This window comes from Vicugna pacos, chromosome 11 (assembly GCF_048564905.1).
Source record: "Vicugna pacos chromosome 11, VicPac4, whole genome shotgun sequence".
In the NCBI taxonomy this organism is placed as follows: domain Eukaryota; kingdom Metazoa; phylum Chordata; class Mammalia; order Artiodactyla; family Camelidae; genus Vicugna; species Vicugna pacos.
In genome coordinates this window covers 74,674,415-74,697,074 of record NC_132997.1, presented here as the reverse complement: position 1 = coordinate 74,697,074, position 22,660 = coordinate 74,674,415, and the positions used below count along the sequence as shown (strand labels likewise).

At 49.2% G+C, this 22,660-nt stretch overlaps 1 protein-coding gene across 3 annotated transcripts; it reads right to left on the bottom strand.

Annotated features, from left to right (window-relative positions):
* Nucleotides 1–1,072: 1,072 nt before the first annotated feature.
* ZFYVE27 (zinc finger FYVE-type containing 27) lies at nt 1,073–22,158 on the bottom strand. 3 transcript variants are annotated; one of them, XM_072971723.1, is made up of 12 exons: nt 21,955–22,158; nt 20,325–20,522; nt 16,923–16,993; nt 15,184–15,370; nt 12,804–12,899; nt 11,205–11,317; nt 10,362–10,501; nt 9,698–9,769; nt 7,973–8,117; nt 4,155–4,201; nt 3,753–3,834; nt 1,073–2,703 (listed from the first exon to the last, which is right to left on the bottom strand). In XM_072971723.1, exons 2-12 carry the CDS (start codon nt 20,519–20,521, stop codon nt 2,639–2,641), a joined length of 1,215 nt encoding a protein of 404 aa, XP_072827824.1. In that variant the 5' UTR covers nt 20,522; nt 21,955–22,158; the 3' UTR covers nt 1,073–2,638. The 3 variants fall into 3 exon arrangements, with proteins under 3 accessions (XP_072827824.1, XP_006210608.1, XP_015100152.1); XM_006210546.4 differs by having other exon boundaries at nt 21,959–21,976; XM_015244666.3 differs by lacking the exon at nt 9,698–9,769 and having other exon boundaries at nt 21,959–22,150.
* Between the last annotated feature and the right edge of the window lie 502 nt (nt 22,159–22,660).

The window sequence follows — 22,660 nt, the reverse complement described above, 5'->3', positions numbered from 1 at the left end:
TCCCTCCAACTTACCTACTCATGACACAAGCCCTCCACAAGGAGCCCGGGCACAGCCCCGCCACCTCCTTCCTGGGCCTGCGCTGTCACTGCTGGCCCCTTCTGCTCAGAGGCCCTATTCTCCATTCCTCCAGCATCTTTACTGTTCCTCTGGAACACCAGGCTGCTGAGGCTGCTTTGGTACATTTTAAAGTGAACATGCTCTTCTGTAAAAACTGCCAGAACAAAGTTCTGGCTGCTTCCCTGCCTCCTGGGGCCCATTGGGAACTGGTGGGGCTCCCTCATACGAGAAGGTTCTGGGCTAGGCAGAATCCCATCGAGACCAGATCAAGGCCTCACAGTGTGCTGTGAGGACATTCCGGCACATGCACGGAGCCATGAGGATGTCGCTGCAACCCAACCTCAACTCCAGGGCAGGGTCTCTCCCTCCCCTCCTTACTGCCCCAGGCCGACTGCCTGGAAGACACAGCTCAGATCAAGCTCTGGTCTGCAAAGTGCCATGCCGAGCCTTTCACAGCCACTTCCTTGGACCTCAATTCCTTCCCTGGAAAATGGGAAGAAAAACAGTGCCTACCTCATAGGACCATGTTGAGGAGTAAATGAAAATGTGTGTAAAGCACTCATCACAGTGTCTGGCACCCAGTAAACACCCCCCACAGCCCTGCTCTATAAGCATGGGAAGATGCTTATACTTCCCATCTCCCAGCCAATCCTCTTTCCCTTGCTTCTCAGCCTCCCTGAGGGCTGCTCCTATTCTGCTTTCTCTGAAGGATTAGCTAAAATCTTTCCATTCTAAAGCCTGCATTGCTTAGTATTTACCAAGCTCTGGTCACAACCCCAAGCCCCGGCCCTCACAGTTTGGTCACAAGACGAGCCTCAATTCAATCCCACAAACACCGTGCTGAGCACCTCCGGCACAAGGCACGGCTTTCCTCCCCCACCCCCAGTTCACACCCTGACTTCCGCCTCCACGGCCCCTCCACCCTGTCCTGCAAACTTGGCTGGTGCTGGTGGGGGGAACCTGGCTCTCTAGCCTCAGGGAGAGGGTACATGCAAGGACCAGGACGAAGACATAAAAAGCTTGAGGCCTTTTTATTGACAATTCTCCATATACACAGACATCCTTTTAGTTCCTCTCCAGTGTAAATAAAGTGGGGGTATGTAACTCTCACCTCTTAAGAGGACAAAGTAACCTGAGGAACGGGGTTACCAAGGCCTGCCTGGTTCCCCAGGGACTTTCATCCCCTTGGCCTGGAGCAGGTCCCCAGCTCCTAGACTGGTTGGCCTGGAGAGAAAGCAGCCTAAGATGTTCCTTGTGTCCCTAGCTTGCCTCCTCAGGTCCCTGCTCAGCATATAGAAATGTCTCCACCTCCCAGGGCTCTGGGTCCCAGGCAGCCCATGACTCCAGGGAAGCATCCAAGGGTAGGAGAAGCCTCCCATTCTCCTCATTCCATTCCTTGTGCCACGTGTTCCCAGGAACCACGCAATAAATAAATAAATACTTCAAAACAGCAGGCCAGCTCCCGAGGGAAGGAAGGGGTGCCTGAGCCCGCTCATGGCGAAGGGAGAGACACTGTGCCCAGAAGTGAACGTGAAATTGTCGGAGAGAGGACGAGGACCTTTAGTGGCCTTAGCCCTTAACTGAGACTGTCCTGCTGGGGTACAGCCCTGGGATCTGGGACCCAGCCCAGTGGGATCCTACACTTCCCAGGTCCCCCAGGGCCGAGGGCTTCAGGACCTCTGCTCTGCTCACCTGATTTCATTCTCCATGGGACAAGGGGCCAGGGAGGGGAGTGTGGCTCTGGGCCAGAGGAGGTGCCTGAGGCTCTGAACAAGGGGAGTAGGAGTGGTCTGAGCGCCTGGCACCTACCCAGTGGAGCAGAAGACACCACGGGAAGATGTGGCCTGAGATTCTGTAAGCCCAAGTCTCTGCAAGGTGGGTCTGAGGCCCTCTGAGCTGCGGGGGTTCCCCATGTTTAGCTCTGCTTAATACTAACAGACTCTACTAGGCCCTCCCAGACCCATTCTCCTCTGGGGAAACTTGGAAACTTCAACCCTGTTTCTAGAAGTATTTTTGGTCTTGTCAGCCCTGGCCACACCTTCTGGTGGGGAAATAAGATCCTGACGCCTGGAGGGACATCGAGACAGTAGAGCTGGGGCATGACACAAGCCCTTCTGAGGCTCTCAAAGGCCAGGGGCTTGGCCCAAAAACCGGCAGGGGACAATCTCTTTTCCCAATCTCTGACCTCTGGCCTAGAATTCCCAGGCTTCCAGAGATGCCCTGAGCCTCAGAGAGCCCAGTCAAGACCAGGCCTGGCTCACTGCTGCCCTCTAGCTTATATTCCCTGCCCAGCCCTGTGCACTCACTTGGCCCAGGGCAGAGTAGAGCAAACACACCAGTCCCTCCAGGGGCTCCTCTCCCGTCTAGACTTGAGAACGGCCATTACTGGCCGTCGGCAGGGGTGGAGAGCAGTTCTAGAGCCCGGCCGGAGACGGTGAGGACAGGAAGGGGAGGCCTACCTAGCATCCAGGCCACATTTGCCCAGCACACGCCACATAGAGCTAGGGGTGGGGACAGTGAGGTCTACTGCTGGCCCCAGGGACAGGTGCCCACTTGGACCCCTGGCCCCTCTCTCTTCTCACTTGCTCAAGGTCTGGTTACACGAGGCACACACAAACACAGTCTCCCTCTGGGCTTCAGGGGCTGAAAAGGAGGAAGAACTTGGTGAGACGCTTCCTCGTGTCCTTTGGCTCATGGCCCCAATTATTAGCACCACCTCCTCACCCCCCAAAGCCCCACACAGACTACCCATCGCCCAGCCTACACCCTCCTGACCCAGATCCTTAGCCTGCCCTCAGCAACTTCTCTTTCCATGGGAACCGGGGACTTTGCAGGTGACCATGACACCAGTAGGCCTCTCTCAGATGTTCTATGCATTAGAAATTATTTTGGCACCAGGAGAATAACTTTTTAAATGTTTTTTCAATAGAATACCAGAAGAAAGTATTTCAAAATGTTTTAACAGTGGTTATCATCTCTGGATAGTAAGATTACAAGATTATTTTTCTCTTTCTTCTTCTTCTGTATAGTAATTTCCAAATCTTCTAGAATAAGCATATGGTACTAGCATGACAAAGGATGGAGAAAAAAAAAACTCCATTTAACATTGAAACATATTACAAAGCAGTACGTAACACATGCTCCCACATTTTTCAGAACGTGCGTTTGTCTTTATCCTGTGTGTCTGATGGCGTTAATGACTGCAGGACATTTCTCTCTGGGAGAGATTAGGAATGTTTTCCTTCCTTTGCCTTATCTCTATTTTTTGGTTTTTTTGTTTACAATGAGTATGTAATGCTTTTATAGAAGGAAAAGAAATTACTTTTTTATTTTGTTAAAAGCATTACCAAGGTGAAGAGAAAAAGAGTAAAATTCAGGACGGCGGTGTCGCTGGGGAAGGCAGGAGTGGGTGGCGCTGGGGGGCCGGGGTGGTGGTCAGGCTCTGTTCTGTGACTTTAGTGGAGCAGTCACAGGTATTCATTATTATGCTTCATAATTCAGATTCGTTATACATACTCTCGCCCATGTGTCAGATACCTCCATTTTTCATTTGCTAAAGGGAGATGGAGATCTCGAGTTCGCTTGATCGCTCACTGACCCCTTGCTCCCGTCCCACAAGCAGCATCCTCTCAGAGGACATGCGAAGCAGGCGTACCCACCCGCAGCCCAGACCCCCAGCCCGCACCACTCACCTGTGGCCCCCATGGAGGACCTGGGCACCTTGAAAGAGCAGCACCGAGAGCAGAAGCTGTTTCCACAGTTACTGCAGCTCCGCTGCACACAAGAGCCAAAGTCAGTATCAGATCCCCCACCCCTGGGCAGCTAGAGCCCCCAGGAACCCCCTCCTTTCCACCAGCTGATCCCACCCAAGGAACCTGGGACAACGGTGAGACTGGGGAGGTGCCCGAGTAAGGCAGGACTGAGAGCAAACAGAACATCCCACCAGAAGGCTGGAGGAGTGGGCAGAGGAGCAGGGGGAGACCTGGTCGTTTGAGCAAACCTGAAACCCCAGGCCCCATGTGGCCCGAGGAGCCAGACTTCATCGATGCATCTTGTCCCAAGTCCCCCGCAAACACACCCTCGAGGAGACTTACCCTCTTCTTCAGCACCGAGAAAGTGGCCGAGCAGCTTGTGCAGCTCCCTGAGAAACAGAGACAGCAGCTCAGCCTTGGCCCAGCCTCTCAACTCCCAGCTGCTCCTGGCTCTTTTAAATGGGGACACTCAGGACGCCAGCCCAGCCCAAACTCCTTGGCTGGGAGAAGTGAGCTAAGTCCTTATCCAGAGACAGAAGGAGGGATTCAACTAAGAAGGAAAACTGATGGCTACTGGGAATCAATGTCCCAGACTATCTGTACACAGCTGCCATCCCTGCTCCCTCCTGGCACTTAGAGGCCTCACCTGTCAGTCCAGCCAAAACCGAAGAGCATCCAGCAGAACCTACCCCCTGGAAATCACACCAAGCTGGCAGGGACTTGACAACAGGCATCCAACGATCTCACATGAAACCTGCCTGACACGACCCCTTCTGAGTGTCTCCTTACAAATGTTCCACCCACAGCTAAAGAGAGAAATGCCTCCTAAAACACCAGACGCTTTCTGTCACCTGAAGACTCCAAGACAGAAGCTCTGAACCAGGCACCTTCCAAGAAATCTTGCAGGGCAAGGGGCACAGGCGCTGAGTGGTGTGCAGGATGGGGCAAGGTAGAGCTGGGAGAGAGATCCTGCCTAGACCACCAGACAAGACGAGGTGACAAGGTTTCAGATAATGGCAGAGGAGTCAACAGCAGCTTAGAAAACGGCTGGGAGGAGGCAAGGGAGGTGTAAGAAGAGATGAAGGATCGGGAAGGGGGACCAATCATTCTTTTACAGGTCACATCAAGGGAAATGGGCCAAAAAGAAGCTGTGCTCCAGGAAAATTCAAGATGGAAAAGGTGGGCTGCAAAAGGACGTAGTCTGATGAAGAGGGTACACGCAGGTGAGTGAAGAAATCAAAAGGATGGTGGAGAGGAAAGGCCACAGTAGGCCCTTATGACTTCAAGGAACTCCAGACGCAGAAGCAGATGCTAATGAGAACAATGAAGGTTCCAAGGGCTGCCCCAGGAATCCTGACTGATTCAATGCCTATCTCCACTCAGGCAGGGGGCACTGAATCAGGGGAGAAAAGACAGGGGGCCACAGCAGGCATGCAGGTACTCCCAGGAGGGTACCAGAAAGACCAACCAAGGGCTGTGGGCCCAGAAGGAAGCTGAATTGGGTCCTAGAAAAACCTGAGAGGGGATAAAACTACTGAAGGTTTCCAGAACTTGGGGTCCAAAGGCCTCCTATGACCTGGCCAGAGCAATTATCAGCTTCAGGGCACACCGCTAGGCCTCCCCAGACACCTGTCTGGTGAGGTACAGAGCACTGGGTCTCACCTTCACACACAGACCCAGTGATATTGACAGCTACATAAGTCCTTCCTCTGTCCAGCCAGAATCCCCTGCAGCTCATGATGAAGGACACTCCCTGCATTCAAGAAGAGGGGCCTTAGCTAGAGCAAGGAGAAACCTGAGACCAGCGGGCTTAAGGTAAATGCTGTTGCTGTCAGTCAGCTTGGGGCCCTGGCAGAGGAAAGGAGAGAGAAGAGCACAGCCAGGGCCGCTGGCTGGTGGTGCCAACCCAGGAAACAGGCTGCTCCAAGCCTCTGTCCCCGACACCCAGAATTTGGGCAAGGCAGCCCACCTCTGTCTCTCTTTAGCAAGGAAGGCAGGGGCATGGGATGCGGGAAAGGTGCTACTTAAAGACTGACACTCTGGCCCACGTCCAAAGATTCCTCTCAGTTGGATGGAGTACCAAGGCCAAGCACCTCAAGGCAGTCCAGTGAAACAAAAGCATACCCGGGCACAGGCCTGGGGCAGGGAGGGCTCGGTGTGCTGACACCAGCTCCGGCAGGCACGAGGAGGAAGAGAGCACCCCTGTTCCCTTCTGAAACCTACAAACTCTTCCTGCCCCGATTTCCAAAGTCCTGATTCACCATGTGATGATGCCATGCGGGCAGAGAAAGCAGGGAGGAGTCTAGACCACCCAGACCAGCCATGGCAAGTCACGGAGCCTCCAGGAGAGAGGAGGCCCTTTCCACTAGGACTCTCCCTCTCGGAGGCCACAGAGAAGCTCGTGATCCGCCTGCCCTCACTCCTTCCGTGCACCCCATCATCCACTGGCAGCCAGAACAGAATGGCCCCCAAAGCAGCTCACTCATCCAGCATGTGGGAGGCAGACCCAAGACCAGAGCTGCTACACCTGCCCTCATGGCCAAGAGCTCAAGAACATCTCGGGAAGGGACAACAAGTAGTCAATAGACGGGGGGCTTATGAAAAGAAGCATCTTCTGCCTTTGCCATCCTCATGGGAACCCGAAAGGCCTTCACCCATCCTGGCAAGGATTATCTGAACCAAATACAGAAACGGGATAATACCAGGGCACTTCAGACAACACGGCAAGGAGAGGATGATGAGTTAGAAAGAACATGGGAGTCAGATGAGAGGACCTGGATCACAGCTCAACTGTGTACTGGCTGAAAGACTTTGGGCAAATCACTCTTCTCAACTGCAGGTTACTCACCTATAAAGTGGAAGACTTTACTTAAAATTCATAGATATAAAAGTATCATTTGCCAGAGCAAGAGTATTAATTCTTGTCTAGTGCCACTTGGGACTTCTGGAACCTGGCTGCTTCTCAGCCCATCAGAACTGCACGCTCCTGTCACATCTACCGTTAGGACTAAATGAGACCACGTACATGAAAGTGCACTGAACACAGAATGCTCCGCAAGTCAGCGATCATCACAAATAAAAGAAAGGGATCTTGAATGACTGGGGGCACTCACCGAGCAGAAAGAAAAGCATGTCCAGGAGATCTAATGCTCAGGAAACAACTGCCCTGGTTGCTGCAGGGGCAGGGAGGCAGGCCCTGAGCACCTGGGGTCAAATGCCTCAAGATAAACCCCAGGGCTTCTCCCAGGGCACAGCCCCACAACTCACAGTGCAGCCACACCATCCTCTTCCCTGTCAGCTGACACCAGGCAGAAACAAGGCTCTGCTTCAAGTCCAGGGTGACTCCCAAGTCACCAGCTCTCCAGGCTTCAGCTGTAACTTTACCTGGTTTGGCTCCCGCCTCCTGATCAGAACCAGGTCTACAAGCTGTGTTAACAGTCATCTGCCCTTCTCCGCCTTCCTGGACTAGCCCCATGCCCATTAAAATAAGAACTGGCCAATCTACAAACTCGGCTCTGGAAAAGGGACATGAGGGATCTATCATGTCCAGAGAAAGACACTGTCTGCTTCAACCTGCTTCCACCCAGGTCAGAAAGATCCAGACAGGCTCCTGGGCATCAGCAGGACGGACCAGGGCCCTCACATTAACAGTGCACTTTATTAAGCACTTACTACGAACCAGCCAGCACTGTGCCAGCACTTAATGGGCATTCTCTCTTCGAGACTTACAACAATACTTGAGGTAACAACTTTTTTTATCTCCCTTTTACAGAGCTGAAACTGGACACAAGCAAGTTAAATAACTTGTTCAAGGACACTCAGCAGAGCTGGGATGTGCACTGAGCTATCAGACTCCACAGTCAGTTCCCGGTCATTCTGCAGCCCTGCCTGCCATGGCTCTGCCTGTCTCAGGATCACACCTCTACCGTCCTGAAGTGGCATTTCCGGAAGTGAATTCCTTATCCTTCCACAAGATTCAGTAAGGTTTGATAAGGACAGAGGCACAAGAGGGAACCCACGCTCACTCCCTGGAGAGCCCCACTGTGCATCTGCCACCTTCCCAGGGTCCCACGGACACAGCTTTACTCCTTGCTCTCGTCAAACCCAGCTCCTCTGGCACCGGGACAAGGGCGCCCCAGCCCACCCTCCCCAGGCCGTACCGAAGTTGTTGGTAGGGTACCGCTTGCGGAGACGCTCCGTGAGCCGAGACACCTTGCTGCGCAGCACCTCATTCTTGCTCAGGAACCCGTTGTCCTGCAGGGCCAGCTCGTCCTCTGCTGGGCATGGGGTCCCCTCATCATCCTCCTGCAGGAACAGTTCCTTCCAGTCCTGCCCGCCTTGTGGCAGGGCTCCGGAGCCTGTGTGCGCAGCAGAATCCGCGAGGCGTGGCGACCGCCAGCCTGGCCCCCTCCCTCTGGCCAGCCCCTGCCCACCTCACCAAGGCTCCTACTTACCAACACCACCAAGTGGGTCTCCTGCCTCCCAAGGTGCGGGGGAGAAGGAAAGAAAACAGAGAGAGAGATAGCAAGGAGGAGGAAGCTGCTGGGAGGGGGACCCCAAGCGAAGTGCTATTCTGAATTCGTCTGAGCACATCCCAAAAGACAAGGTTAACAGAGGCCCCTATAAAAGGATCCCAACATCAAAAAAGCTTGGGAGAAGCTGCATACTACTGTCTTTCAGAATGAGCAAAATTAATTTGGTGGGTCATTATCTTAATAGAACAGACTCGAACAGGAAAGAAAATATCCCTTACAAGGTGTTTTTTGAGAAACTTGTGTCTCAATTAAGTTTTATGTATTTCACAGACATAAGCGTGAACTGGGTCAAGATGTAAAATGTGTCCCTTACTGTAGGTCATGAACAAAAATGACTGAAAGCCCCTGCTCTATCTATATTCCCTACCACCACCATCAAGATTCAGAGTCCACAGTCATATATTCAAGTCTTGGGGAAATCTTAGCCGTTGAAAACGTAAATGTCCCCATGGACGAGGCTAATGTAAAGCAGGCTGGGTGCAAATCAGCCTAGCAAAAACTCACAAGATCTCCATATCTTGTATCTCCCACTTTACAAAGAGACATAAAGAGAAATGATCTCCTACTGTAAGAAAAGCCATAGTGCAAATATGACAATAAATGGTAACCATCACTAGGGCTCATGAAACAGGGATAACAAGAAGTGGTGGGGACTGTGACTTTTCTAAAGGAGACAGTCACTCCTCAGCTATACTCACTGCTGCAGACTCAGGGCTCTCAGAGCTTCTGATTTTTTAGAGAAACTGAAAATCCAGAGTTTTCACTAAAATCTCTCCATTTTTAAATATTGGCTCCAAAAATTATTTTAAAGTTTTGCATGCTAAATAAAACACTTCTGCAAACTACCCATGTAAACCACTGTCCTAAAACCAGGAAGACTGTTTAACTTTCTCTGACCGAGCACTTGGCCATGCAACCACCTTCTCCAACCCTCCACTTCCTGCCCTCAAAAAGGACATCTTACAGACCTCACCCTGCAGAAGAGCAGTCAGAGACCCAGGCAGTGCCCTCCTTCAATCTGCCTGCCTTCCCCACATCAGATGCATCAAGCCCACAGTACCCAGCCAGGGCAGTAAATGATCCACCTCCCTCAGGAGGGCGTTTCCCAGAGGCTTCCAGAGCCACCCCTGCCCTGGGCATCCAGGACAGGTGACTAGGTCAACAAGTGGATGGGCAGAGGTTCAGTGGCACCCGTTCAACCAGTGAGTTCTAGCTCAGAGCAAGTTTCAGCTTCTCACTTAGATAAAAGAGAATTTTAAAAACCCAGACTTGGAACATGAGAAGCCACATGGCTCCCAGACCACCCAACTTCTGACCTGGTCAGCTGAGGGTGCCAGGAAGGCCACCCACCTCAATTGCATCTTTAAACTCCTCATCGGGCTCGGCCTCCTCAGCCTCCTCCACGCTGCCTGGCGTGAGGTCCTGGGGAGAGAGACTCTATGACAGCCTTGCCCTGAGGCAGAGGCCACCTCCCCTGAGCCAGCATCCAGGTTTCTCAAAACAACGGTTCCTGCCCCAGAGGAAATGGCACAACTGCAGAAAGAAGGAAGTCACGAAAAAGAAAGCTCTCTGTAACCTAGCAGGGACAGACAGACGGGGCCAAGGCACGAAACGACCCACAGAGGTGGAGAGCACAGCGGCCGAGAGCATGGCTCTAGGACCACAGGGCCTGGGTCGGATTCCTGGCCCCGCCGCCCTTGGACAACCACTCTGTGCCTCAGTGTTCTCCTCTGCAAAGGAGAATCATCTCATTCTCAGAAATAACCCATACCTCATGGGGTTAACGCCTATAAAGTACCCAGAATGGCAGAGTAAGCACTCAATAAAGCACAGCGTAGCTCTTATTATTGTAATTATTATTATTATCATTAAGCACTTCAGAGGAGACTGGTCTAGGAAGGAGCAGAAACTACACAGAGGCCACCCCAGGAGCTATGCAGTACAAACAAGCTGGTAACAAGAAGGCCAGGCAACTTGCCAGCAGCAGGCTCTGCCCTGATGGTCGGGGGCTCACCTCTGTGGGCGTGGGCACAGGTGTGCAGTCGGGCAGGGTGCCCCTCCCCCCAGCATCGGGCGGTGGCGGGCTCTTGAAGGCATTCTCCTCCTGCTTGGGGTTCATCCGCCGCTGCAGAGATGCCCTATACTCAGACACCACTACCCAGGGCAGGCAGAACAGGGTGGGAGGCAGAAACAGGATGGAATGAGTGGAATCCTGGGATACCCAATACTGCAGCAAGCTGGCCTCCTCCTCCAGCACCCAACTCTCTGCTAAAGGAAAGAGTCTCCCTCCTAGCTCTGAACAAGTCACCTAATCTAAGCTTCATAAACAAGACAGATATACCAACACCTACCCCATGAGATTGTTGAAGAAAGATTAAATGTAGTAAGTGCCTGATAAATCATGGCTTCTATAATTAATTTCCAACCACAGGGAGGAAAACAAGTATAGCAATCACCCAAACATATGTACAGGCCCAGGCTTCTATGACTGAAGGCCTCTCCAGACTGCCACACTGCCTCACTGCTCACTGAGGCAGCAGCTTCTGGGGGGCTGCATCTTGGGAGGTGGGTGGCAACACTGGGAAAACATCTCTCTCGCATCTCCCAGAAGCCACCATATCATGTAAGCAGTGACTCCTCTGCCTGGGGAAGGAAGAGGAACCCCTAGTAGCAGCCTCCCCTGTCTCCCACCTAACATTTGAGTCAAAGCCCACCACCCACCACTCTCCAAGGGATGACCCTAGTGTGGTGCTGCCCCCTTGTGGAAAGAACAGCAAACAGACAATCAGCTAGGAGCCTAACCAGCCCTGAGCTGGTTGGCCTGGGCCCCACCTTTGTCAGACTCTCCAGGGCTTACCTCGGAAGAACTCCACATTCCCCAGAAAGAGGGTGCTGTTTAAAAGGGCAAGGACCCAGCACAGCGGCAGCAGATACAGCATGCAAACCGTGCCCAGAAGAGCCCCATAAAATCTGGATCGACAGAGAGGAACCACAGGATCAGGAATTCATAAGATCAGAAGGAAACTGGACTCACAGACATAGAATACAAAGTTGTGGTTGCCAAGGGGGTGGGGGGGATGGGAAGGGACAGACTGGGATTTCAAAATTTTTAGATACTGACAGGCATATGTAGAATAAACAAGATTATACTGTATAGCACAGGGAAATATATACAAGATCTTGTGATAGCTCACAGCGAAAAAACAAGTGACAGTGATTATATGCATGTTCATGCATAAGTGAAAAATTGTGCTCCACACTGGAATTTGACACAACATTGTAAAATGACTATAACTCAAAATGTTAAAAAAAATTCTAGATGGATTAAATATGTAAATATGAAAAATAAAACTCGGTAAGTACTAGAAGGAAAAAAAAAAGAAGAAGGGAACTGGATTGGAGCACACTCATCTAGGGGTCCAGGCAAATAACAACTCTGGGAACAATTAATAAACTGACAAAATCTGATAATCAGACAAGTGGAAAATAAAGTGAGGAAGAAGGATTTATAACCACCAACAGGTCACCGGTTGGTAACAACTGATAGGTGAGGCAGCAGCGGTGGCCAAGGCTGGGGCCACCTAGGCTGGCTCAACACACATCACTCCTCCAGGTCTAGAATAAGACAGGCTTGGATCTGAATCCCACTCTGCCACTTCTTGCTGTGTGACATTACGAAAGCCACCTGGTTCTCTGAGCATTACTTCCTCCACACGTTAAGGTGGGGATTAAAATAGTGACCCCAAAGGGTCACTACCAAGGTGGAGACACTACCATGCAAAGCACTGAGCACAGAGCCGGGCACCAGGGAAGAGGGAAGACCAAACAAATACTAGTTGTTATTATTGTTCATCTATAAAGAGACTCAAAAACATTCATTTCATTTGATCCAATAGTTTCATCCTAGAATTTATTCTAAGGAAAAGAATTTCAAAAAATTACAGCTAAACCCATAAAACCAGGCACTACAGGGTTAGTAATAATTAAAAAACAGAAACTGACTAAATACATAACAGGATAGTTCCATAAATAACAGTATAATCACCATCTATACTAATGTGGTGTTACAAGTAATTCCAAAAGCTATGTAGAATGTGGAAAACCACTTATAATACAACGATAAGTGGAAAATTAAAAAAAGGAACCTCACATACACTATGAGCTACAGAGCATATGTATATGACAGACTCTAGAAGGCAATCCAAACGTGAGAACAGTTGCTGTAGCAGGGTGGGAGATTAATGGCGAGCTATTTCTCTCTCATTAAAATATTTTTACCACACTGAAAAAGTGTCTAAACAAAAGCAGTGCGTTCAAGCCCACCAGCCCACATGTGGGTCTGCATACAGGAGCCTAAGGGTCTCTTCCCCTGAGCTAGGGCGACAGGGGATCTCCCAAGGCAGCTGGCGTTGCCCGGGGGCCTCCAGGGCCGGCAGTGGAGCGGAGGGGCACTCACTGTGAGGACACGGTGGGGTTCTCCCAGTGCAGCACGCGGTAGACAGCCTCGCAGGTGCAGCACAGGCGGCTCAGGAAGGCCTCCAGCTGGATCAAGCTGCAGACACAACACGGCGGGGGGGGGGGGGCTTGTGTAAGCTGCATGCCCAGCCTCACTGGCTCATGTGGCTTGACAGAGCTCTGGGGCAGCAGAGCCCAGGACTTCACAGGCACAGCTGGCAAGGGACGGCCAGTCTCTTCAGACCCACTGGAGGGGTCAGAGAGCTCAGGGGAAACTTCATACACTTTGGCCCCCTTTTTGGAACTCTTGCTGAGGTTCCTGCTTTGGTTTCTTCCTAGCTGTTGGTGTGAGGCTGGGTACCTAACTTTTCCAAGGATGTAGTTTTCCTCTATAATAATGAGGAGTAGGGTACCCACCTCACAGATACACTGGAACTGTGAGGATAAATGGCAGGATGTAGATCAATGTGGCTCCACCTGGGGTGTAGGGGAGACTCACTTGGAAGGTTTGTCTTTTTTTAATGGATGCACCCCAGAAGCATCAAGCACACACTTGTGCAACGAGCACCCAGATCTTGGTTTCTAAAGGGTTTCCTTGGAGAAATGGCTGATTCGAGAGCTAGGACAGGGAACAGGTAAGATGAATTTGAACATCCTGTTGCTCCATAAAATAAGGAACCACTCAAAAATGATGGAGACGTATCAAAAGAATACAGGAGCCAGTTCAAAAGAGCTCCACTGCCAAATCTAGGACAATATAAGATCAAAATTAATAGTGACAATAACAGATTATAACCCATTGAATAAAGCAAAAAATCTTGAATTCATGTAGATATTAAGTAAGAAGGAAAAGCTCTTTCTTACAGAATGCCAGCTAATAATAACAATTAGAAAATCCTTTGCAACCATCATGGTAATAAATTGATGAAGGCAAGACCTATTATTAATGGATTTCAACACAGTGGGTGAATGTTTGATGAGGAACAAGATATTTACAAAGTCTCAAAGTATCCCCCCTCAGATCACTAACTCTAGAGGATAAAATGGTCATCTTACTGTGAAGAAATCTTAACCAAGGTAATCAGAGTCAGAATCTCCCATAATAACACAGTAACATCATGCACTGCTTGATATGATACAATGACAACATCACTGGTCACATTCCTGCCAAAAATGTAAAACCTGAATCTAATGATGAAGAACTAAACTACTGCAAATTGAGAGGAATTCTACAAAATATAAACGTGTTCTATTTTAAAATGTCAAGGTCATGAGAAACAAAGACTCAGGAACTACTCCAGGACACAGGAGACCAAAGAGACATAAAAACTAAATGTAATGTACGAGTCTGGGTTGGATCCTAGATCAGGAGAAATTGATACAAATGTCCTACAGGACTGCGGATATGGAAAAGAATGTTCCTGTTCATAGGAAATACATGCTGAAGTATTTGGGGTAAATAGGCATGATGTTTGTAACTTACTTGCAAATGGTTCAGGAAAAAGAAAATAACATCTATGTGAGAAGAGATAGATGAAGCCAATGTGGCAAAATGTTAATCATTGATCTATGTGGGTAAAGCGCATAAGTTCTTCATATTACTCTTGCAACTCTTCTGTAAGTTGAAAATCATTTCAAAGTAAAAAAGTTTTCTGAAACACTGCAGACACCCAGGCCCCACTCCAGATAACTGACCCAGAATTTCTGGGACAGGGCCCAGCCCCCAGCTTGTTAATAAGTTTTGTTTTTTTTTTTTTTGGAGCTCCACAGGAGCCTCTGCTGCCCAGAAAGGGATGAGAACCCCCCGCTGTACGTCAAGAGAGCCACTAAAGTTGTTACAGTTAATATCACCCAACAGTCTTCAGGTGCTTCCTGAGAAGTACCAGCTCTGTCACAACTAGGAAGTTCCTCCATAGTTTAGTGACAAAGACTAATACTAAACACTAACTGGGCACCAGATACATTTAATCTTCACAACAACCTATAAGGTAAGACTATTATTATTCCATGTAACAGATGAGGAACCTGAGGTACAGGGAGGCTGAGCAACTTGCCCGATGTCACACAGCAAGTAAATGGAAAAGCTGGGATCTGAACCCAGGCAGTGGCTTATGTTCGCATGTACTTAGTCAAGACCCTAAACTGTGAAATCAGCTAGATCTGGATTCCCATCTCAGCGTGGCCACTTTCCAGGGTAAACCTTTTTCCTCAACCATAAGTGGAAGATAATCATAGCAGCTACCTCCCAGAACTGTTAAAAAGATGAAAGGAGGTAACATCCATGGTTTTCCCAGTACAGTGGCTGGTGCCCAGCAAGCACTCGGTGTGGTGGCAGCTGTGCGGTGACCACCCCTCACCTCCCTGGCCCTCTCCATACTCACAAGCTCTTCACCTCAGCCACGGCCTCAGGGCGGGACAGGCGAACCCTCTGCAGGTCTTCCTGCCTCACACTATGATACTTCCTCCGCATCAGCTCAGACTCGGGAAGCCGCGCCCGGCAAACCTCCTGAAGGTAGCCCAGCAGGGCGGGCACTGAAATCAGCAGGGCACCCACCGAGTACCAGGCACCTAAGGGAGTAATAGAACTGCAAATAAACAGGCAGTAAGGACTTGGAGCCTCCGCCCACCCGGGTGTCCACAGGCTCACTTCCTCACTTCCCCCAGGGCTCTGCCTGACCTTCCCCAATCAGCCCATATGATACAGTATCTCCTGCCCACTCACCAGCCCCCTAACCCGGCTTTAGTTTTCTCAGAACACTTATCACCACATGGCAGATTACAGGTATGGTTGTTGGCTCCTCCATGAATGTAGGCTCCTGAGGACTGAGACTCTGCCCACTTGGTCACTGCCATAGCCCCAGACACATTTTTTTAAATATTAAAAACCCTACACTAGCACACAGCAGGTGACTTGTGCTTGGAATCTGGCCGCTGGGAGCTCCCGACGCCTAACATTCTGACCTCTGGGCCACTGGGGCAGATCAGAAGCTTTTCCTTTGGTGTTTAGGATCCCACAGACCACTGTGCATTGAGAAATGGTGAGGCTAAAAGAAAATCCACAGAAGGAACTTCTTGCATGTTAACATGGTACCCCCAAAGCAAGCTAACAGAGCACTGGGAGCAGAGGAAGTGCTTGTTAAATGTCCGTCATCCGAACTGATTTACTTTGGAAATGTATTCAGAAAAACCTAACAGCCTGGGAAGGATGTCTGAGTTTTAGTCAGGCAAAGAAAAGTACTATGAAACAGGATGAGGTCTTATGTGAACTGGGCTTATTTTCAACCCAGTGAAATCACAGGGAGCAAAGGAGACACTTGAGAAATGTGAATTCAACGAACGCATGAAAAAAAGGACCCAGCTCCTCAGAACATTCTGTCCCAGGCCCTTCACTCATTTCCCTTGAGGGGTTTGGCTTTTTCTGTGGCCGTCTGCCAGTTCCAACCAGGGAAAGGGCTAGATAACAGAATATCTTATCATGAAAGGTTCCCAGAAGACATCACTACCCATGACCCCTACAGCTACCCACCTGTCCACACATCTGCCTCAAAGGCTTCACGCCACAGAACCCCTCACCACCAGTGACTGCCCAGCAGCCCCTACCAGGCTCACTTGTTGAGCCAGAGAAAAGAAAAAGACATGGCAAACATCCCTGGTCAGCTCACTTTCCTCTACCTTCACCCCATGTCATGTCCCCAAATGACCCCGGAAACCAAAATGGGAAAAGGTCAATGTATCAGCATTCAGTCAAGAAGGGAACGGTAATAGTTATAATGTATTGGCTGCTTATTTCGTGTCAGGAACTGAATAAGTGCTACACGTAGATTATCTCATTCCTCACAACCACCCTCTGAGAAAAGCACTGTTGTAAGTGCTTCAGGGATGAGGAAAATGAGGCCTAAACAGATGAGTTTAAAGAACTTGCCCGAGGTTGCACCAGCAGCCCAGCAAGGATTCTAGCCCAGAGCAGGTCTCTCCCAAGCCCATGTTCTGACATCAAGCAGACACGGAGGGACACTAACTCCAGGGCAAGACCGGTGGCTCCCTAACACAGGGCTGCATCTTGAAATTCGACCCCACATTCATTCACAAAAGACCCCTGGTCCCTAGAAGCAGTTCTTACCCTCATTCAAGGTGAGGAACAAGATGTTGAGGCCCAGGCAGGTCAGCAAGGAACACAATGGCGTCTGCCACCTACAACACAAGAGTCCTGGTCACTGAAGACAGCCGCCCCTCCAGCCGGGAAGGGGAGATGGGTGTACAGGTGGGTCATCAAAGCTAGGAGCAAGAGGAGGACCTAGAGCTCAGAGGATCAGGGAGAAATGAAAAAGGGGCCTCTCACTTGGACAGGTGACTGGGAGAGGAGCTGAGGCCACACATTAGTCTCCAGGGTGAGAAAAGATATCCTCTCAGAACCAGAAGACCTGTAGAACTTTCTCCCAGGAGGAAGAATTTATAACATCATCTGTTAATGTTATAACCCAGTTAATACTGTCTAACCTGTGTTTTGCAATGTTCTATTTTCTTGAAGAGGTGTTGATAACATTCCCCTTTAAATTTTTCCTTTATTCTTTTTATTTATTGAGCTAAAGTTGACATGTAACATATTCTTTTTACGATTTCATAAGAATATACATTCACTGTGTAAGATTCATCTAACATGGAAATCAAGGGAACAAAATGCGAAGGATTTCTTTGACTCCATTTGTGACTTTCTCTTATTTCTGTAACTGTGGGAGTTTCTTTTAAACATACACTAATTCCAAAGGAGAAAAATTAATAAAGATTTCATCTTAATATATTAAAAAACAAAGACAAAACAAGGGTCAGCATCTGTTCAGCAAACACGCCCAAGATGAACTGAAACAGAGAGACGCAAACACAGACCCAGCTCCAACCATCAGCAAATGGCAATGCAGAAGCCCCCAAAGACGGAAGAAAACCAGGCACGGGTTGCTGAGGACGAGCAAATGCTGCTGGCTTAGTCCTTGATAAAGGACATTTAATAGGGAAAAGGGAGCACAAGTGTAATGATGAAGCCACTGACACCTTCATTCCAAAGAGCAGTGTCAGTATATGTAAGGTGAGCCAGAAGAGACGAGTCAAAGAGAAAAATCAACAGGTAAGCTGCAGTGTATTCAGAATTTCAATGCATTTTCTTTTGCTGTAATTGGGGAATTTCACAGTTACTAAACAAGGTTACTAATTTATGAGCTGCTTTAATTTTTTTAATGAGAGTTATGAGTAAGGGAGTGAAACGACCTCTCTCTCTTCTCTCTCTCTTCCTTTCTCTTCAAAGTCCACACACTCCAACTGTAACCACCCTCATTAGGCCCCAGAACCATCTACTAGCTGCTACCAGGGTAAAAGCAAATTAAAAGTCAGGCCAAAGGCCAATCCCATTTCAGAAATGAAAACATCACATAGCCACTGAGGTCCCTCTGACTTTAAAGCCTCTCTCATTCTATCTTATGTCTTCACTGACACTTTGGTCGTGGAGACCCACCTACTGGAGTAGCTGATCCCAGAAGAGAGGAGTCTTTTAAAAATCTGCTGCAGCCACAGGCTTCAGACCTAATAGAAGTTCAAGATTAGATCCCTCTTCAAAGTCAAATCCTCTTTACTAAGAAAAGAACAATCAAGGGCACAAACTAATCTGACAGCCACTTTCACAGACCAGTGCTCCAACTCCCTGTGGCTCGGAGACCACAGCTCCTGGGGGCTTTTTAGGCCCAATGCTCCTCCTCCACTCAGCTTTAATCAGTCTCACCACATGCTCAGATTTCTAATTTCATAAAATGGAAAAAACCTAACACAGTAGTGCCAAGACGTGCTAACCGACCAGGGCTGGAAAAGGAGAAGGGCAGGATATATTTAACTTTTGTGCTTTGCCACAAAAAGGCAAAACACACGTGTATCATACATACATACGTCTGCATGCACACGTGTGCTAACACACACAGCAAAAAACACCAGAAAGCACAGCCGTGTGCTCTCCAGAGTCTACACCTTCCCCTAAGGAAGACCAAAGTTCGTTTCAGCTTGTAGGTCTTGGTGGGATTACAAAACAAGTTCCTCCTTACATCATCTCCCTACCCCTTACCAACAGCACAGTCATCTAAAAGTAGAGAACACTGCTCTGGAACACTGACTAGCTCATCTCTATGAATAATGTCATAAATTAATGGGGTTCTGGGGTAAAGAAGAAAAATTTGGCCAGAGTTAAAAATAAACCTCCCATTATTTCCAGACTGAGGTAAGCACCTTTTGGAATACTCTAAAGCACCCTGAGAGGTTAACCCAACTTCACTCACTCTGCCTCCTACCTATTTCTCTCAGGCATCTTAGAAGGCTGAAGGCCCTCACAAGAATCTAAAGCAAATAAGATTTCTCCCTAGAAACACACATGTGTGCAGATGCAATTTTACATGCATTTTCAGGAGGTTCACTGACCCCTAAGACCCCCCTCACAGGCTCTAAATGAAGAAGGTCTGTACTAAGAAGGTCTGTTCTTTAGGACAACCAGGTTTTATGTGACTCCTATTACAAATCAGTATTAGGAACACATGACCTTTGCAAAAAAAAAATTTTTTTTTACTTGAATCTAATCCAACCTTTAAATTTAATTTCCACTCTGCACCAGGAGGAAGCAATGAGACAAATCTAGGTAAGAAATTCTCCAGGACAGTCAGCAGAGTCTCGAGCAAGTCAGTGTCATGAAAGACACCACTGGAGACTGAGAAAGACCTAAGGCACCTGATAACCATACAGAATGCACAGTCCTGGATTGGAACCTGCTTTGGCCAAAACAATAATAAATGACATTCTTGAGACAACTGAAGAAATCTGCCTATGAACTGAGTATAGGACCATATCAAGGAATTACCATTAATTTTGTTAGGTATGACATTACTTTATTTTTAAAAGTCACTACAAATTGAAGTATTTAGAGAGCAGAATGGTACACATTTGTAATTTTTTAAATTGAAGTACAGTTGATTTACTTAAATACTGCAAAATGAGAAATAAAGCAAGGTGAAAGAAGAAAAAATAAAATTACCAAGAATGAAAATCAAAGCAAAACAGGAACAAAAATTTTGTGATCCATAATCCTAAAGGATTAGTGAAAATGGTAACTTATTATTCATAAGGTATCTGTATTTCTTTAGCTTATGTTCAAAATTATATCTTAATTTTAATATTAATTATGCTAATATTGGGAGAAAAGGGAAAAAAGCCTGCTCTAGATATAGAAGGCCTGACGGTCAGGGCTAGCTAGCAGTCCTGAGGTATGAGCTTATTCAGCCACAAAAAAGAAACCCTGGGGAAAGGCCAGATGGTTCCCAGTGCCTGGGACTGAGACACAAGGTGGGCCTGGAATAAGTCCAGAGGCCCAATGGACCTCCCAGAACTGCTCCTCTGGGCAGAAAGGACAGCCCAGGCACTGCCTAAATGGTTAGCACAACTACAGAGCAAGAAGGCAGAAGGCCCAGCAGGTCAGAGCAATTCTAAATAAAATTTGTACCTGAGCAAATACCGGACACCATCACCTGCGTCCTTCAGGGGTTCCAGGTAGATCTCCAGCCTCTTGTAGGACAGAACCAAGTTGAAAAGATCAAACGCTGGGGACTTGGTAGGAGCAGGTGGAAGCTCAGGGGGAGCCTCGGGAATCACGCTGGGGCTCACCTCCGGCCCATACCCCTCACGCTCTGAGGTCTGCATCCTGTAACCATAATTCTTGACATGTGCGTTGCAATTCCAAACCCAATACACTTCTACTTGCATTATTTCATTGATGCCAAAATAAACCTACGAGGTAGGCAGGACTACAGGTGGAAAGCCTATTTCATAGAGGAAGAAACTGACATTCATTAAAGTGAAGTCAATTACCCAGATACAGCTAACCATTGAACAACACAGGTTTGAACTGCACAGGTTCACTTACACGCAGATTTTTTTCCAGTAGTAAACACTATTGTTCTACACGATGTAGAACCGCAGGTAGGGAGGGCATACTGTAAGTTACAGTCCACTTTTTGACTTCCAGAGAGTCAGCACCCCAACCCCCACATTGTTGTTTAAAAGTCAACTGTATAAAATCCTGCTCTTCTGACTCTCCATCTAATGTTCTTTCCCCCACAGATCCATCAAGAGTGTAAACTATCAAGACCCAGCACACATGGTTGCTGACAGGAGGCAGCCTGGGGTCTCAAGAGAAACGATGTCCTGAAATATTTTTCTCTTGCTCTTTACCTGGTTAATTCCTACTCATCCTTCAGGTACCACCTTATACATCACTTCCTTGCTCTGAGAAATCTTTGCCAACACCCATAGACTGGACTGGGAGACCTTCCCCAATGCTCCCAAAGGATCATGTACTCACCATAACAGCATTTAACACACCAAAGTAAAACTCCCTGCTTTCTTGCCAGCCTGCCCCTCTTAACTTTGAGTTCCACCAAGTCAAAGACTGTCTTCCATTCACCACTATTTCTGCACACAGTGGGAATGTAAATGCTCACTGAATGAGTGAATGACCTGCCCATCGTCCAGGACTCCAGAGCTTTCTCCTACCCCGCTGCATCCTCTAACCTTTCCCTCTCCCTTCTATTCCCAACAACCTCCTGAACCATCCCTGCCTATTACCCTCCTCTTTTCTCTCCTTGAACCCCACGGGGCAGTCATCGCTTTCATAACACCCCTACTCCCTTCTCTGACGATAAGAGCCACAGGAACTCGCACCCTCTTTCCTAATTTCACAGTCCTATCCAAACGATAAGCAATAAACCAGGAGGCAGAACCTTGGTGCACAGCAACAAAACCCAGTCCCAGGCAATGGGTTGCGATCTGGGGGGAGAAGGGGAAGGTGACAAAGGGGCCACCAGTAACCCAAAATCCCCACAGGTGGAGGTAGGACGAACAGGCCCAGAGCAGGCAAGAAGTACGAGCCCACGAAGGGGTGAAGCAGGTCTGCGCCGGGAAGGGCCGAATCATCACTTCTGCTGCCCCGGGAGCCTGCTGGGACCTTGAGGCCCAGATCAGGGAAGGCCACGCCCAAGGTCGCTGGGCCAGAAGGGAGCGGCCCCCGTGACGCCCTGGCCCCAACTCCGCACCGTCGGCGGACACACGGAGGTAAGGAGGAGGTGGCACCTCACCTACCCGGTCGCTGGATCGGTGAGGGAGGGGCGGGGACGGCCAGGGGGCACTGGTAGGGCCACTGGGCCTAGGAGCGTTTCCTCAGGCCCGCCCCACCCCGACAACGCGCCTTTTCCCTGGGCCGCTCTGAAGTCGCAGGTCTGAGAACCTCCTCCGCCTCTGCCTTCCCCGCCGCTGCAGCCGCCGCCGCTTCCGGGACGCGCTTGCACCGCAGCGTGCCCCCTGACGTCATCGCGCCCGCCCCGCCTCCGGCCCCGCTCCTGGGTTTAGCTCCGCCCGCTCTAGAACAGGTGAGCGCCCTCATCTGTACTGCGCCTGCGCGGTTTTCTTTCTCAGCAGTGGCCCGGCCCAATTCTGTCCTGCCCACCACGGTTCGTAAAATCCTGCGAAGTCCTGGGAGCGTGCACTTGTGGACGCTACCCCTCACTACCCACGTCTCGCTCAGGATCCGAAAGGGAACAGTTGGAGAGAAGCTAAACTGAAGAATTTACGTCTACATCATCCCCCCCACGAACTTTACCTCGCCCTTTGGGGACCATGAGCTTACAAAAGGCAGAAATCATACCCTGCATGCCCGATATCTAGTAAAGAATGCAATTCCATTCAAAGTTTCCTGAGTAGCTATTGTATAAAAGGTCCTGGGCAAGCCATTCCCAATTCAACTCACTTCTCGCCTCGTTGCCCGGTTAATCGCTCTTTAAGCAT

Excerpts from the sequence above, each read along its gene's own strand:
- ZFYVE27 (XM_072971723.1), bottom strand. The coding sequence starts at position 20,521 with ATGCAGACCTCAGAGCGTGAGGGGTATGGGCCGGAGGTGAGCCCCAGC. Across the intron at positions 8,118-9,697 it reads AGTTTAAAGATGCAATTGAG|GAGGATGATGAGGGGACCCC; the intron begins GTGGGTGGCCTT and ends CTGTTCCTGCAG. Across the intron at positions 4,202-7,972 it reads GTACCCTACCAACAACTTCG|GGAGCTGCACAAGCTGCTCG; the intron begins GTACGGCCTGGG and ends TCTGTTTCTCAG.